The sequence below is a fragment of the Borostomias antarcticus genome, assembly GCF_949987555.1.
Source record: "Borostomias antarcticus genome assembly, chromosome: 8".
Classification (NCBI taxonomy): domain Eukaryota; kingdom Metazoa; phylum Chordata; class Actinopteri; order Stomiiformes; family Stomiidae; genus Borostomias; species Borostomias antarcticus.
The window spans coordinates 20719977-20737334 of record NC_140241.1 but is presented as its reverse complement, the minus strand read 5'-3'; the positions used below and the strand labels follow the sequence as shown (position 1 = coordinate 20737334).

Sequence of the window (17358 nt, the reverse complement as noted above, 5' to 3'; positions counted from 1 at the left end):
TGACTTTCCATGATTCTGACAGCTGCTTAGTTGATCTGTTCACGTTTGAATCAACCTGCATGTGTTCAAAGTCTCTGGCGGTCACAGTAGTTGGGGCCAAGAACAGGGGGGCAGGGGGGGGGTATTTTTAGATCGTTGTCCTGGAAAGGAGCATCACAGACTGTTGCGCACTTCTGAAAAACGCTCCAGCATTTCAGTAGCAACAGCTAATGCGTTTCCATTTCAGACCAGCTGAGACAGAAGCAGCATTTATACTTTCTCCCTGCTTTAATATCAAAATGGTGAGGTCCTTCTCTCTTTGGCCCTCCGGTGGCTTCACGTCTGCCCTGCTCATGATCATGGTGACACTCAGTAGTGGCACTGAGAGCACGGATGACCTCCTGAAAGAGAAGCCTAGAGATCTGGTCTCACCGTCCAAGTGTGTAATGGACTGCACTAAATGGACCTACATCAGAAAGCTGGAGATCCAGGATACTCAGACCATCCGCTTCACTGACTCTGAAACAGGTGAGAACAAAAGAGAACATTTATTGAAACTGGTCACCTCTCACATGGCACAGTAATATATATATATATATATATATATATATATATATATATATATATATATATATATATATATATGCTCTGTAAATCTTTGCCATCATCAACTATGCAATGTTTTTATTAGTAAATAAAGATCAAAGTGACATATGTTTTACCTGTCCATAGATGTATATAAAAACTGGTCCTTTTGCTGCAGATAACCTGGGAAATTACTGCTGGTCCATGCCAATTAAATGCAATATTGGAGAGCATGTTCAGGAAGCCTACATCGTGCTTCCTCTGGCTGGGCCACAAGTGGAGGGGTCACTGAAGATGACTCTGCTGCCCCACGATGACCCACTACGGCCTCACCACAGCCCACCACTGCTCCACAACTCCTGTGGCCTCCCGTTCGACATCACGGCCCGCTTCACCAGCGAGCAGACATGGCCAAAGCTCTGCGTGCAGATTGTCCTCCAGCAGAGCATTATGGGAAACGGAGTCCTGAGATGTCCCCCTTTCCTGGTGACAATGTGGCAGAAAAGGCGAAATCACCCACCTGCACATCAAAGAAGTGGGTGATTGGATGTGACAGAACTTGATGACCGTCCAAAATGTTGGTTGGCAACAAACTTGGTTTGTCATAGCGTATTATCAGGAGTTACAGAGTCCCTACAGTTTTATTAAGTAATCATTTACCAAAAAAGTGCATCTGAACCTGACAGTCTTGCTTTTCTCATACCTATCTGTCTAGTCAGCAGTATTGTATAATACCAAAGTAAGAATTAACATGTGAATCACATGGGAACTATATACCTGTATATGTAAAAAAAAAAAGAAAAAAAGTGTACCATAAACTGATTGATCCCAGGTATTTTAAACAACTTCCTACTATCTTGCACAAAGACTGAGGGCTAAGACTGGAGTTCTGTGAGAACAAGCAGAGCTGAATTGGGCTGTATGCTGGTCAGCGCAGCTTTGTCTGAGAGAGCCTAACAGATGAATGGAGGGAGGACGTACTCCAAATTCTAGAGCACTAGGTCATGATATATGAGGTGAAAGGAAATATTGTTATATTGCTTGGATTGCTAAGCTGCAGCTATAAGCTATTTTTTTTAAGAATGAACATGTAAGGAATGTAAGTCATTTGCATTAATTTACTTCACTGTATGACATGTACCGCTATGGTACGAATGTGAGCAGAAATGCTTCTGCTGATCTAAAATGGATTTGTACTTTGATGTAATATGATACTTTAGCTTTTGTTTAACTTTGTTTGACTATCTCAATACCAATAACATTAAAAACTATTTAACAGATTATTAAGATAGCTTATTACTCTTTTACACTTTTTATTTGTACGATATTTTATCTTAATTTAGTCCAATCAGTATTGGTGGGTATCTATAGACAGTTCCAAATAAACCCTTATACCCCTGACCACGAGCAGAGTTGATTAGACAAGCACTATTAATCCCAGCCATCCAATCACAGGGAAACATGGAACTATTACCATGTTGTAACACCTATCTAATTGCTTTCAGATTTCCACATGGGGGGGGGGGGACGCTTAGGGGTTGATCTGAGTTGAGCCTTTATACTGTAGCCTATAATAAAAATCCATTGGGCATTACCAGTATTGTATAGAACATTACAGAGAAACTCTAGCACCCTCTGCTGGTTATACCACACTCACTGTTTACTTGTCAGGACTGCCTCGTTTCACAGATTTGCCGAATTTCTCCGCACTACGACGCCTCTCAAGGTATACCTTGGCGAAATGACAGAGTTTCCTACGAGTGTTTCCCAGACTATCCCTTAGCGTGCGCGTGAAGATACATCGTTAGGTCCGTCCCAAGATACATCCTTAGAGGAGCTGTCCCTGGGCGCGGTGCTGAAAAAAGAATGAATCGATGCCGCACACATCGATGGCCATTCGTAAAGTCACTGAAATGACGTGACAATATAATACGTGTCGTGTAAATCATTGTCATTGCAGCCTAATATTACCAAAAATGAAGTCCTGCTCCCGAAGCTAATCTGCGAATATATCTAAGAGTCAAGGCGAGCCCGCGTGATAGTCACAATGCATAGCCTACTATTGCATCAAAGTTAATATACCAGCAATAACATGGATCGGATCGGGTCATATAAGCCTCGTCTGGGATGTCTTGAAAGCGCATGAAAAAATACATGAATAGGCAGTGATGACCGCAAAATGAACACCAATTTAATCATCACACAAACTAAGGTTTAATGCTCATATGAATAGCACCTGTGTCAGTAGCATTCCCACGTTAGAATCCACGCGGATACGATGACTAATTTAATCTATCAGGCACCGGTGTTGGCGCATGTGGCCTATAAAAAAAACAAGGGTAACTGCACATATTGAGCGACATGGCAGATATGAAGAGGAAGCGTGTGATAGCGTTCACCAAAGAATAACTAGTGATCATGCTGGACGAGGTGGAGCAACCGAAGGCCGTCCTGTTTGGCGGCTACCAGTAGGGCCTATGCACAACTCCAGTAGGCTACTTCCTGAAATTAGACATGCTTCTCTATTTCCTGACCTACACTTTGGATGAAATGATTATTCAGGAATTCCTGAATAATCATTTCATCCAATAGTGTAAGACAGGAAATAAAGAAGCATGTCTAATTTCAGGAAGTAGCCTACTGGAGTTGTGCATATAGCCCATTGAAGAAGGCTGCATGGGCGAGCATTGCAGCGCGGATGGCTGCTTCCACTCCTGGGCCACCCAGGGAGTGGACAGTCGTCAGCAAGAAATGGCAGGACTTCGCCAGTCAGGCCAAAAGCCGGGTGGCGGCAGTGCGCCGAGAGGCAGAGCACCGTGCCTTCCCTCACCCCGGAGGAGGAGAAGGCCCTATCGATCATCGGCCTCACAGCCTCCCAAGGCATCACTGGTGGCCTTGATTTGGAGTCTGGAGAGGGCCCCTCCAACATCCAGCCCTCAGCTGAATCACTCCAAGCCTCCCAGCCCTCAGCTGAATCACCCCAAGCCTCCCAGTCCTCTGGAGAGGAGACCCCAGCGCAGTCAGACTGCTCCCAACGTCGACACGCTCTCCCCACACACCCCATGACAGCTGAACACCACGGATGCGAGGTGCGACTGCAGCGAGGAGCTCCTGGAGGTGGGGAGGCAGAGGCTGGGTGTGCAGCGTGAGAGGCTGGACCTGCAGAACAGGCAGCAGGCCCTAGCAGAGGCACAGTTTGTGTGGCCCTCCATATCAGTGCCCATCATTCTGCCAACTCCAGGTAGGCTATTTGTGTATTTTGTATACTCTGTCTATTCACATTCTGAATGCATTCCATTCAATGTCACTAATTGAATTTTCCTCCCTTGCAGATGATGCAGATGCCTGAGACACACTGCACACACTCACCACACACACTACATACACTTACCACACACTGCCCACCCACCACAGTACACTGCGCACACACACTACATACACTCACCACACCACTCATCCTTCCTACGTGTTGCTACCTTGTCGTGGTGGGAAGGCTTGTGTGCCTCCATGACCATGAAGGCTATATTGGAGGGGGGTCACCCCCCAGCAGGTTCAACCATGCCGGGCAGGTTCAGGGTAGAGGCCAGATGAAAAGCAACAACTGGCCCTCCAGGTTGGGGGTTGGGCATGGGTCTAACAACCCCACCCCGGAAAAAGACCGCCTGTTACAGGACAAAAGTCTGAAGAACAAACCTGCCCATGTTTTTTCCCAACCAATATTAAACAAGTTCCCTTCATCCTGTATATTTGTTGTGTCTTGCTACATTACAACAGTAGAGGTTTTGAAGAAGGCACACAATATAACAAACAGCATTTGTAAGATCACTAAATACTGTGAATCTGTTAGCAAAGTACACTATAAGGACAACAGTATTGGGCCACCTACACATTACACCTATAGCAACTTTCATGACATCCCATTCTAAATGAATAGGCATCATATGGAGTTGGTCCCCCCTGTGCAGCTATAACAGCCTCCACTGTTCTGGGAAGGCTTTCTACAATATTCTGGAGCGTGTGTGAGGATATTTGACAATTCATCTAGATGGCCTCATTGGATTAATCAATTCGTCAGGATATCTGTCTGACAATATATAAAGACAGACAGAAAAGTCATGTCATCAGATTATCCCTTTACATAAGAAAATGTTGTTGTTGTTCACAAAGTGGATTATATTAGGCTATGGATAGTCCGTATATGTTGCTTGGCTCAATAAAAGTTTTAAAAACAACATTCCCATGATGTGTTCTGTAGGCTGACATTATTTTCATCATTCAAGTTAATTGTATTTTGTGTACACTATGTGAATCGCGCAGGTAGGATAGATAGATGTGCGCTGCTGTATTGCAACTCTCCTTTTTCAAAGTGCAATTTCGCTCGAATCGAGCTAAAACTATGACGGGATGAACGGAGCGCATCGCCAAGGTACACTAACGATGGGGTCCGACCGCCCTTCGTAACGTATCCCTTGGCTGTGGTATACCTTGGCTAAGAAGGCTCTGGGAAACAGCGCTTCGGCTCCAAGGAAGGCTAACGATGTATCTTCGGAAGGTACATCGTAAGGGCGATTTACGATGTACCTTGGGTGGAGCTGTTTCCCAGAGCCTTCGTAGCCAAGGTATACCTTGGCTTGAGAAGGTTCTGGGAAACGCATCGCCACCTAGAGGTGGAGCTAACGACGTTCTTAAGAAGCACGTAGCGCTACGATGCCTTAACGATGCCTCTGGGAATGTCTAGCCTCAGGATGGCACACTTAAAATAACATGGCCTCTACTATGAAACCACTCACTTTCTCCTGTTATGGCATCAGGTACCTTTCCAAACTTCGGATTCTCACATCTAACTATAAAGTATGCCTGATGTATGTATGTAGGATATGTTTGTCTGTCTGTCTGTCTATCTGTCTGTCTGTCTGTCTGTCTGTCTGTCTGTCTGTCTGTCTGTCTGTCTGTCTGTCTGTCTGTCTGTCTGTCTGTCTGTCTGTCGCTATCACGATTATCTTGAGAACCAGGCACTTGGGTAGGTGGTCAGAACTGAAGTGCAGTGTCAACTGTGAAGTTGTTTGGTTCAGTGGTTCTTGGGAAAGCTGCAAAAAATGAACACCGGCACTATAGGATCCAGAGAGGTTCTCGAAAAAGTTGCTTCGGAGTGGCCACAGCTAGGCGCTACGGCAACTACGCTAGCTATCGCCCATTACAAGAACAGTGTTTATGTATGTAAATGCTTAACTAGTGCATAGTGCATGTGTGCATCTCCCGATTTCCTTGGGCTCCTGAGCCCAAGTCCAATAACCTGACGTGCCAGATTGTTTGTTTCACACAACCATCTTGGAAAGCATTGGAAAATGTTTGGAAAAGGGCAGGCACTTTCAAAACTATTTGCAGGCCTGCCAAGTTTGTAGTGAGATTTTTTAAATTTAGTCACTAGCACTGTCCCCCCCTGCAGAAGCCCACCCTGCAGAAGTCTCTGGATGGGTGCTACACCAGAATGCTGCGTGTGGTGCTAAATGTCAACCAGAACGAGCATGTTACCAACAAGCATCTGTATGATGGGCTACCAAAGCTGAGTGAGAAAGTGGCATCCAGGAGGATGAAACTTGCTGGCCACTGCCACAGACACCATGAACTCCCAGCCAGCAAGCTGGTGCTCTGGGAACCAACACACGGGCACCGATTAAGAGGACGTCCCACACCAACATACGTGGATGTAGGCCTACTGAGGAGGGACGCAGGAGTGGAGAGTTCTGTGGAACTGGCTGGATGTATGGACGGCCGAGAGGATTGGAGACTTCGCTGTCAAGCTCGTCTGAGGATGACCTAATGAGGCATGGACCCAGCTAATTATTCATCAGACAAATTGTAACCTTTAAACATGTATATTGGAGCATTTGAGCAAAAATTATGGTACAACACTGTGTGCATAATTAGCCTAAGAGTGAATAAAACTACACATCCCAAAAACCATTGCAAATGATACTCGTGTCTCGCTCAGTTTCAAACTTGCTTCAGAATTCAAACTTGCTTCTTCATAAATGTAAATTGTTAAGTGTTAATATTTGTGTTTTAGTCTGTGGTGTGTGTATATTGCGTTTATATTTCGTTTAACGTTTGCTAGCTAATGCGTTAGCCGTCAGAAACATGGTGGTGACATGCTTCGTTCCTGACTCACCGCTCGGATGACCGTCGTTGCCACCGGTCCATTCCACGAGAAGGCGTCGGCAAGGAAGCGATGGATCACATTGATAAGGTATTCCTCATTTAATAATATGAATTTGTGATGCAGCCGGTACATTCACACACCTAATGTGCTATTACGTGAGTTGTCAGAGCTAGGATAACATTATAACCCTCGTTTTAGATCAAATGAAAAACGTCAGTCACTCAGTAGCCTGGCGCCCAACCGTCGACAGTGTCAACAACACCGCTTGAGGATTGTGGTTAGTGTAGTATTTCTCAATGCTACCGCGAATAAAACGTGATTTCTTAAAACAAGGTTGATATCATATGGACTTTTGGCTTCTATCATAAGGACTTCTGGTCACGATTCCTGTGATGAATTATTAGCTGGGTTCATGACGGAATTCTCGAAATATAAGGATTTTAAAAAAAGTCTATGGGAAATTAACATGCGATGCTAATGTGGTGGAACCTCACTGACACGCTCTATAGCTACTGTTTGCATTAGCTAGCTAGCGTCCTAGAGTTTAACGTTAGCTAGCATCCTAGCATTAGAATGCGAGTGAGCTAGCTATTCAGAGTGTACACAAGCACCATCCACGTCAACACAGGGGTAGTGGACACAGGGATCAGGCTAATTTACGAAACTGGACCCATGAGTGGAGCTACTTGTGGGTGTCATACAGCAAAGTAAAAGTCCACATGACTTAAATTCCTTTTAATTACATATGAATTCTTAAAACAAATAGTTTACACCCATACAGATAACAATCCAAGCAATAAAACAATATTTCCTTTCACCTCACATACCATGACCTAGTGCTCCGGAACTGGAGGAAGTCCTCCCTGCATTCATCATTATTTGTTAGGCCTTATCTGTTCTCAGCTGCGCTGACCAGCAGACATTTCAGTTCAACGGTTTTCACAGAATTCCAGTCTTAGCCCTCAGTCTTTGTGCAAGATAGTCGGATGTTGGTTCACTAAATGAAGCTAACAATATATTGTAAAAAAGTAACAAGCGTAATGAACTTTTTCTAAATACATGGTTTCTTTTCTTTTGTATAGTTCCCAAGTGATCCACATGTTCATTCTTACCTTTTCTGGGTTATTATACAATATACCACTGACTAGATAGATACTGTAGGTATGAGAAAAGCAAGACAGACAGGTTCAGATGCAATTTTTTGGTAAATGATTACTTGTAAATGAAACTGTAGGGACTCGGTTACTTCTGCTGATAATACGCTATGACAAACCAAGTTTGTTGAAAACCAATATTTTGGACGGTCATCAAATTCTTTCAGATCCAATCACCCACTTCCTTGATTTGCACGTGGGTGATTTTGCCTTTTTTGCCACATTGTCACAAGGAAAGGGGGACATCTCAGGACTCTGTTTCCCATAATGCTCTGCTGGAGGAGAATCTGCACGCAGAGCTTTGGCCACCCCTGCTCGCTGGTGAAGCGGGTTGTGATGTCGAACGGGAGGCCACAGGAGTTGTGGAGCAGTGGTGGGCTGTGGTGAGGCCGTAGTGGGTGATCATGGGGCAGCAGAGTCATCTTCAGTGACCCCTCCACTTGTGGCCCAGCCAGAGGAAGCACGATGTAGGCTTCCTGAACATACTCTCCAATATTGCATTTAATTGGCATGGACCAGCAGTAATTTCCCAGGTTATCTGCAGCAGAAGGACCAGTCTTTATATACATCTATGCACAGGTAAAACCTATGTCACTTTGATCTTTATTTACTAATAAAAACATTGCATAGTTGATGATGGCAAAGATTTACAGAGCATATATATATATATATATATATATATATATATATATATATATATATTACTGTGCCATGTGAGAGCTGACCAGTTTCAATAAATGTTCTCTTTTGTTCTCACCTGTTTCAGAGTCAGTGAAGCGGATGGTCTGAGTATCCTGGATCTCCAGCTTTCTGATGTAGGTCCATTTAGTGCAGTCCATTACACACTTGGACGGTGAGACCAGATCTCTAGGCTTCTCTTTCAGGAGGTCATCCGTGCTCTCAGTGCCACTACTGAGTGTCACCATGATCATGAGCAGGGCAGACGTGAAGCCACCGGAGGGCCAAAGAGAGAAGGACCTCACCATTTTGATATTAAAGCAGGGAGAAAGTATAAATGCTGCTTCTGTCTCAGCTGGTCTTTGTAACTTGGTTCAATCCTGTGGTATTACTCAATATGGCTACATAACTCCAAAGTCCAACACTCAGATATCCCCCAAAAAATGATTTAAAAAAGATTGGAAATGGAAACGCATTAGCTGTTGCTACTGAAATGCTGGAGCGTTTTTCAGAAGTGCGCAACAGTCTGTGATGCTCCTTTCCAGGGCAACGATCTGAAAATCCCCCCCCCCCCCCCTGCCCCCCTGTTCTTGGCCCCAACTACTGTGACCGCCAGAGACTTTGAACACATGCAGGTTGATTCAAACGTGAACAGATCAACTAAGCAGCTGTCAGAATCATGGAAAGTCACACCTGTAATCAGTGAATTATGCATGTAAAGAGTTATTGCCTCATTGTAATGAATAACAGGTTGTTCAAATACAGTGTGGCAGTGTGGGAAAGAGGTAGTCCTGGAATCAACTGGATCCTTCTAGAAGGCTTTATTCAAAGACTTTAGACAAACAATCATGATATTGATACATATGATCAAACTGTGGTCAGTGACAATAAAACATTCTACATTTAAACTGAAAATGGTTAGTAGTGGGATAAAATAAGTCTTACATATCACTGTGAAAAGTATTATAATGAGAATAAAACATGTGACATAGGTGAATTGTGAGATAAAATGTACAAGAAATAAATGTAATACATTTCAGACAAAATATGAAATAGATAAATTTGTCTTAGAACCACAAAACTTAACTCCAGAAACCAGAGAAGACTGCTTTCATGCCACAGTGATCTGGATGTTTGAGAACTGCCAGTGAGGTGTGGAGGAGAGACAACAGCACAGTTATCCTGTTAAAATGAGTATGAACTCAAAGTGCTTTATCTACTGTATGATCTACAGTAGCACATATAAAAGACTACAACTAGCGACTATCCAACAGAACTAAAAGTCTTTGTGGAAAAGGACAAGCTTTACTTGGTGAAAACTGGTAGTGTTAGTCTCATACACTTCCTACCAGTCAAAACATGACATATGGAGCTTAGCCAATCAGGGCAGTGCCAGTAGAAGTTGGTGGATAATTACAGCACAGATAACAAACCATAGAAAGCAACAAAGCACAGACACTATGAGAAAGAACCATATCTGACGAGAAGACTGGATTTGGTTGTTAAACATAACCTAATCTACAGTGATATAGCGAAAACACTGGAAAATATGGTGTTCAACCTGTGACTGAACCATTTGTTTCCAAGTGTAACAGAGTAGCACTGAGAGCTCCACCGCTGGTTGGCTTTGGAAGCTTGGCCAGGGTTCACATTTTTGTGCAGAACATCGAGTAGCTTGTCACCCTGCCATTTGCAGAGAGAAATATTGCAGTATAAAACGGGTCAAAGCAAACTCAGAGCAAGGTCAGAGCAAGACAGACACCATTTGTAACACAACAATGCTTGAGGCCAAGACATCCACATTCTTACAAGAGGTGCATCTGGGGTTTTGAGCGAGGAAGGCAGTTCTCTTGGTGTGTGTGTGGTGGGGGGTTGGTGCTCAGTCTTCTCTAGGTATGGGGCCACAGCCACACGTACGGGTCATCTGAACAGAGGAGATGACCATGGAGCTCTGTTCATTCATGTACAGGATGGGCAGCAGCTCCAGGGAGGAGGACTGGCAGCATGGCATCTGCACCAATGAGGAGAGAGACACACAGAACCACCAGAACTCAATTAACTTGACTGTTCACATGTCTATCACCAGTGCAATCAGTCTAAACTAAATCACAGGTTGTGTTTCTCCTGGTCGACCTTGCACGTGGCTGCGTTGGCGGACTCACATAGCTAGAAGTTAGAACATCCTATTTCCACACCTGCATAGACAAAGCACTGATATCAGACCTGGGATTTATCACCCAGACTAGGGCATTCTGTTTCACATCGGTTTACTTGGGAACATGAAAACTCGATTTGGTGGAAACCTGTGCACTCGCTATGTCTAGCGCTGATAATATCCAGCTGGTGAGGACTAGGATCATTTTGTACTAATAAAAATAACCATGTCAAAACAATATTATTGAATTGAATCCATTCTGCAGGGAGGGGGCTTTACCTGTGAGGTGGCATCCTGTGGGTTGGGAGACTGTGAGGGGCAGCGCAAGGTGTTCAGGTCCAGTTGGGCGTTGCAGGGTTTACACTGGATGAAAGTGAAGCTCTCAGGATATATGACCCAGTTCTCCCAGCCAAGATCTATTGGAGACAGCAAATACTTGAGTCATGCACACATGGACGCAAACACACACACACACACACATATCTGAGAGGGTGTTTCCATCTGATTTTGACAGTGACTGCTCACCTTTCAAGAAGATCTGGGAGGCCATCTGACAGCACTTCAGTTCAGTGCTGTTGACAGCTGCGGGGCCCTCAGAGTTGACTACAGGCACTGAGGAAACAGGAAACATGCCATGCTCACATGAATAAGTCACATGAATGACTGAATACGTTTGAAAAGTGGTGCTTGACTCCCTCGGTTACTACCTAAGCTTTGGTGAAGTATGTTTGTCAGGTGGGAGACCTAGGTTCTATCCCTGGTTCAGTGGCACTGGCCCACCTGCTTTGTTCCTGGCGCTGTGGGAGATGCCAGAGAAGGCAGCCTTCCACTGCTCTCTGATGCCAGTCAGTCCATCAGCGGGCAGTCGGGGCTCCACCTGCAGGTTCAGACCGCTGAGGAGAGTCTTTCTGATAGCCTGTAAAAATGGCTCCAGGCACCTAAAGACCCACAATAGACAGTCAAACCATTAGTACATCAATTTGTGGCATCGCACCATCATCATCATCATCACCTTGATGTAAGACATATGGAACATGTTTAGGAATGTGTGTATCAACACAAGAAAACACAGAACTCTCTGTCTCAAACATTCGTGGTTGCCTGGTTACTGAGCCAGTTCTGGCAAGCAGCTGCTCAGATGGCGCAACCTAAGAATTGTCAATACAGGGTGTTATGCTCTCTGCTACCATTTTGTTTTGTCTGGTGTCCTAGGCAAATCAGGAACAGCATTTTGCAGGTGTAAATGGGTATGTGCAACAACAGTAGGGCATTTTGTGGAATTGTCCTCACTTGGTTGAATAAAGGTACATTTCTCTTTGAATTAACAAGCAGCCTTCTACAGTATTGACAGAATTGTAGATGTAACATACTGTATGCAACAAGGTTAGCAGAACACTATAAACTTGTAAATAGTTCTGCGTGCGCTGAATCCACATCAAGACTAAAAACAAACTGTCCTTACAGTCCCAATTTCTTGTTGAACTTTTTTCACATACATGATTCATGAATTACAAAACATACCTGTTAGACCTGGTGACAGGAGTGGCAGGCGCTGCAGCAGGCTCCTTCTCTGGGGACTGCAGGACAAACGGCCTCCCAAGTGAACAACCAAGGAGAAGCAGGATCACAAACAACGCAAAAGACATCTCGGACACCTAGTTAGGCAGAATGCAACCGTCAGAACAAGTCAGAGTTCTGTGATGGAGACGGAGTTTGGTTCTGCTGGGTTGGTCTCGGAGGAGGCTTGGTAAGAATGACAGAGATGCTGTAGTAGCTGGCCAGGAGGCAGAAAGAGATTATTTATTGTTCATAGTGGCCTGGGAACTTAGGCTTTATCTTCTCATTCACCACCCTGGCCTTGGAATACTCTCTCTCCTTACTAATGGAGAGAGAGAGTATTTCTTTGGCTTGACCTGGTGGTTCAGATTAACACAGTATGTATTGTAACTGTTGCCTTCTAGGGCTGATATGCTGTACCATCCATCTGTAGATGCTTCAACTATCAAAGGAGAACAAACAGTGTCATGATTACGGTTGGCTGCTCCCTTCTGAGAGACCAGTGAGAACCCAAAATCACTGACAGAGAGGGTGTTTGTCAAATTACAGTAATGTTGTAATGATTTATTTGTTTAACTATTAATAATATTTATTATTATGACTGCACCTTTATCACAGCGGAACTTGTGATTTCCCAAATGAATAGTGTCTTGTAAGCCGATGCGTTCATGGACATCTGAAAGATTTATGACACTGAAATAAAACCTAACCAATCAACTGATCAATCAATGTAGGGGATTCTATCTTACTCTACGTAAGTATGATGGCTTTCTCATGTCTATCAGAGAATAATAAATAAAATAAAATACAATTTTAAAATGTGTCTTTCTCAGACTCAAGGACACTATACTAGTTCAGAGTCTACCTGGAAGTAAACTCTGTAGGCTACAGTGAGACAGTAGCACAAAGAAACCATTAAAACCATGGAGATTCATAAGAGTAGCCTTATATTGCTGAGTGATGAAGCCTGGACAGCAGGGGCTGATAGCCAGACGTTCCTTGTTGAGGAGAGGTGGTCAGCTCACAGAAACCCTTCCCTCCCCTTCTGGCCTGACATGAAAGACACAAATCAACACCGATAAACAAGAGAATAATATTTAAGCTTTGCACCTGTAATTCAAGGACAAAAATGAAGAGGGCTGTGGCCACGATGATTATATACACCCGGATGCACAAAGCATGGCAGCCTGAGTACTGTAGAGAAATAAATGTTCCAGGTGTGGAGAAGAGGCAGGTTCATGTCCTCAGATGCCCTCTCTCATGGGTCACCTCATGGGTCAGCTGGTATAACACTGTCTACTACAGCCTGAGCTGGCTTCTCTCTAGGATGCAATTCAAATGAATGTAACCTAGACTACCCCATAACATCAACAGGGAAGGGATGCTTTATGCCAGCTCAGGCAAGACCATCTCAACTTTCGCAATCTTCTGTAGTGACTTGTGACCAGGTTTAACCATTCGTCACACAGTCTGTCACTAGTTACGGTACTCTGACTTATTTCTTTGCACTTACATACAGTAAGAGATTCAACACCTCTCACTGTGTGGCACGATGCCTCACAGCAAGAAGGTACTGGGTTTGATTCACGCTTGGAAAGCTGTTGGCACTGGGTATGTTCTCCCACTTGTCACACAGTCTGTCATTAGTTACTGTGACTTGTTAGGTCTTACGAGATTCAACAGATCTTTACAAACCACACTTCCCTTGCTGTTTCTAGAATTTTCAAGCATCAACATGTCCTCAGGTCTGGTTGGCACAGCAGCATTCCTGCATCAGTGCCAGCATATTTATTATTATCGTCAACAGGCAATGAGCAGAGAATGATGGGAGTCCTTGAGCGTCAGCCACCTCCCACCTAACAGTGGTACAGGGAGTAGCAGCACAGGCAGCTGCTGCCGGCCACCATCACAATGGATCACAGAGGCCGTCTATGCCTGGAGCAAGGTCTTGTGGAGGGTATGGGCTGCAGGTGTTCCAAAAGCAGACTACACAGATTCCATTCTTAACTTTAACCCCAAAACGTATTGGGAGGGATAGCACAGAGTTGTGTTTGAATTGTTGACAAAAAAACAAACTATTATTCCAGTCACAAAATTGGCCATTCAATATTCATTAAGCAATTATTATTTTGCCTATAGCAAATTCACGATTTCTCCAAAGAAAGTGGTTGGCATTTAATGTTAGAGATTTGTCATATTAGACTTCACCTGCAATGAAATGGCACAAACATGTCAATAGAAAAGTCTGCCACCTCCTCTAGCAGACAACAAGATCACGGGACTCTGATTAGTCCTGTTGTCAACTTCCATTGGCATTTAGTCTCTGCAATTATAGCACGTCTAGGCCCCTTAATAATCTTAAATAGAGTTTGGCCTCATGCTAAACAGTTCATAAAAGTACTACTTTCCAAGAAGAAGGAATATCTGGAAATAATAAAGAGTAATGTATGATTAGCATACAGGTAAGTGCAATTCACTATTTGGATATAGGGTACTTCTAATCATATTCTGAACCTTTTCATTCATTCATTCATTCATACCTAGTTAATATCTACAGTATATCACGAGACTGACACGGACACTGATTTGATCGATTTGGGTTGAGCCTTTTACTGTAGAATATAATCCACTGGGTGTTACCAGGATTGTACAGACAATTACAAAGACGCTCTAGCACCCTCTGCTGGTCATACCGCACGCACTTGTGTATTTATCAGGGAATGCATATACTTACAATGTCTGGCCTCAGGATGGCACACTTAGCACATCATGGCCTCTACTATGAAATATGAAACCGCTCTCTTTCTCCTGGTCATATCACCTTCAGATACCTCTCCAAACCCCTGATTCTCACATACCTCTAGATTTAAATAATAGGTTAATTTAGTGGTTTAGTGTTTTACTATGAGTGACCCCTGATGACCACAGTAGTAGTAATAGTAGTAGGCAGTACTTTATTAATCCCAGCATGAGGAAAATTGCGCTGTTATCGCGCTAACACTTTAGAATAACTATTTGTGTTTAGATGGGTCCTCTGATGGAAGGCCAGATGGGGCCAACTGTAGGTGGATCAACTATTAAAAATACTGTACTTAACAAGTAATTAGTAAGTAGTTTATTAATCGCTTATTCATGACTATAACTATTTATAAGTCAAAGTTTTAAATCATTAACCAACTATTAACTGACATTTAATAAGTAATGAATAACTCATTAAGTAACAGCTTATAGATGATCTATTAACAATTTATAAGGGATAGATGTAAATATTTAGCCAACTATAACAAACGTTGAACATATCACAAATAACTCATTAACTAACTGTTTGTGGATGATCTATGAACTATTTATAAGGGCTAGTTATTCTAAAGTGTTTCAGTGCAAATGAACAACTGTACATGACAGTAGATACTGAAGGGCCTTTAGCATGCCAAACTGTCACAGAGATGTTGAACAGTGTTCTTCCATGCTTGGAGGGGAGGAGCTTGGAGGGGAGGAGCTTGGGGGGGAGGAGCCAGGGAGAAGACCTGCAGGATGACCTATGGGGTGTACAGTAACAGGAACCTAGATGTATTTAGATGGAGGATTCAGAGTGTTAAGGTGAACCAGAAGGAAGAAGAGCATGGCTTGCAGCTGATTGGAAACATGTCAGGAGAAGAAAAAAAACGTTGGGCATTTCAAACGACAGTCTCACTTCACTAATAAGGAACAAAGACATTGTATAAACACATTGTTTTTGACCTTGACCAGAGTGTTGACTGTATGCCAAGCCCTGAAGACTTTGATATGTTGCCTTTTTCTTGATGGGCTAAGTTTCCTGCCAATCACTGTATATATAGAGTATATGCAGTATATCTATATAGATGTAAATGGTAAATGGACTGCACTTATACAGCGCTTCTATCCAAAGTGCTTTACAATGGCCTCACACACACATTCACACACCAATGGCGGCAGCTTCCATGCAAGGTGCTTGCCTGCTCATTGGGAGTAATTTGAGGTTCAGTGTCTTGCCCAAGGCTTTGACTTTGACATGTGGACAGGAGGAGGCGGGATTCGAACCACTGACCCTATGATCATTGGACGACCCGCTCTACCACTGAGCCACAGCCGCCCCGTAGTACATGCACAGAGGCCAACAGCAGGTAATGGAGAGGAAGAGGTCCTGCCCCTAAATGTCGTTCCGGAGCCATGCTCCACTGCCCCACAGTGATAAGTGCTTCAGTTACAGTCTATTTGTGACTCAAGCCACCCCAGCCAGCAACCCCTGAGAGAACCCACACATCAACTCACCCAGCAGCCCTTGAGCAACCCTGCATGTTCCAGAAATCGGGATAAACAATCTTTGGTACCTGCCAGTAACCCAACAGCTGATTGGAGAGTAGCAGGCTAGCCGCCCACCCATCCACCACTCATTAGGTTAACTACCCAGCCATCCAATCATCAAGCTAGCCAGCCAGCCAGCCAGCCAATCATCAAGCTAGCCAGTCAGCCAATCATCAAGCTAGCCAGCCAGCCAGCCAATCATCAAGGCAGCCAGCCAATCATCAAGCTAACTAGCCAGCCAGCCAATCAACAAGCTAGCCAGCCAGCCAGCCAGCCAGCCAATCATCAAGCCAGCCAGCCAGCCAATCATCAAGCTAGCCAGCCAGCCAGCCAATCATCAAGCTTTCCACCCAGCCAGACAATCCTCAAGCTTGCCACCCAGCCAGTCAGTCAGTCGTCAAACTAGCCACTGAGTCAGCCAACCGACATCTCTTTGCTCACGGAGAGGCGACAGGGAAGATAGGGTTTCAGTCTCCCCTCGGCAGCCTGCCAACAGCAGCACCATGGGGAGAGTGTCCAGTATCTGACCTTTCTCTCAGGGCTGAGTCACAGGCTCCGAGGCTTTTAATGGCTGCACGTGTCTGCGCTCATGCTCCTTCTAGCACAGCTCACACAGACATATCTGATTCTGCCTTCCCTCTGACTGGCCTTGGCTCCACGCCAGCCAGTAGCTTGGCTCGGTGGGCGAGGCACACTTTTGATTGGTTTAATCAACCCATGTGTTTTGGTCTGTTGCCCAATGCAACAATTTCAGGCTTGATATT

The 17358-nt window shown here is 44.2% G+C and overlaps 1 protein-coding gene across 1 annotated transcript; it reads right to left on the bottom strand.

Annotated features, from left to right (window-relative positions):
* Positions 1–10435: 10435 nt before the first annotated feature.
* Positions 10436–12357, bottom strand: LOC311312556 (growth/differentiation factor 5-like; the record flags this gene model as incomplete). Its single annotated transcript, XM_084442518.1, has 5 exons — positions 10436–10567; positions 10991–11127; positions 11237–11323; positions 11492–11649; positions 12233–12357. The coding sequence occupies 5 exons, from the start codon at positions 12355–12357 to the stop codon at positions 10436–10438; spliced, it is 639 nt and encodes a 212-aa protein (XP_084298644.1).
* Positions 12358–17358: the final 5001 nt, after the last annotated feature.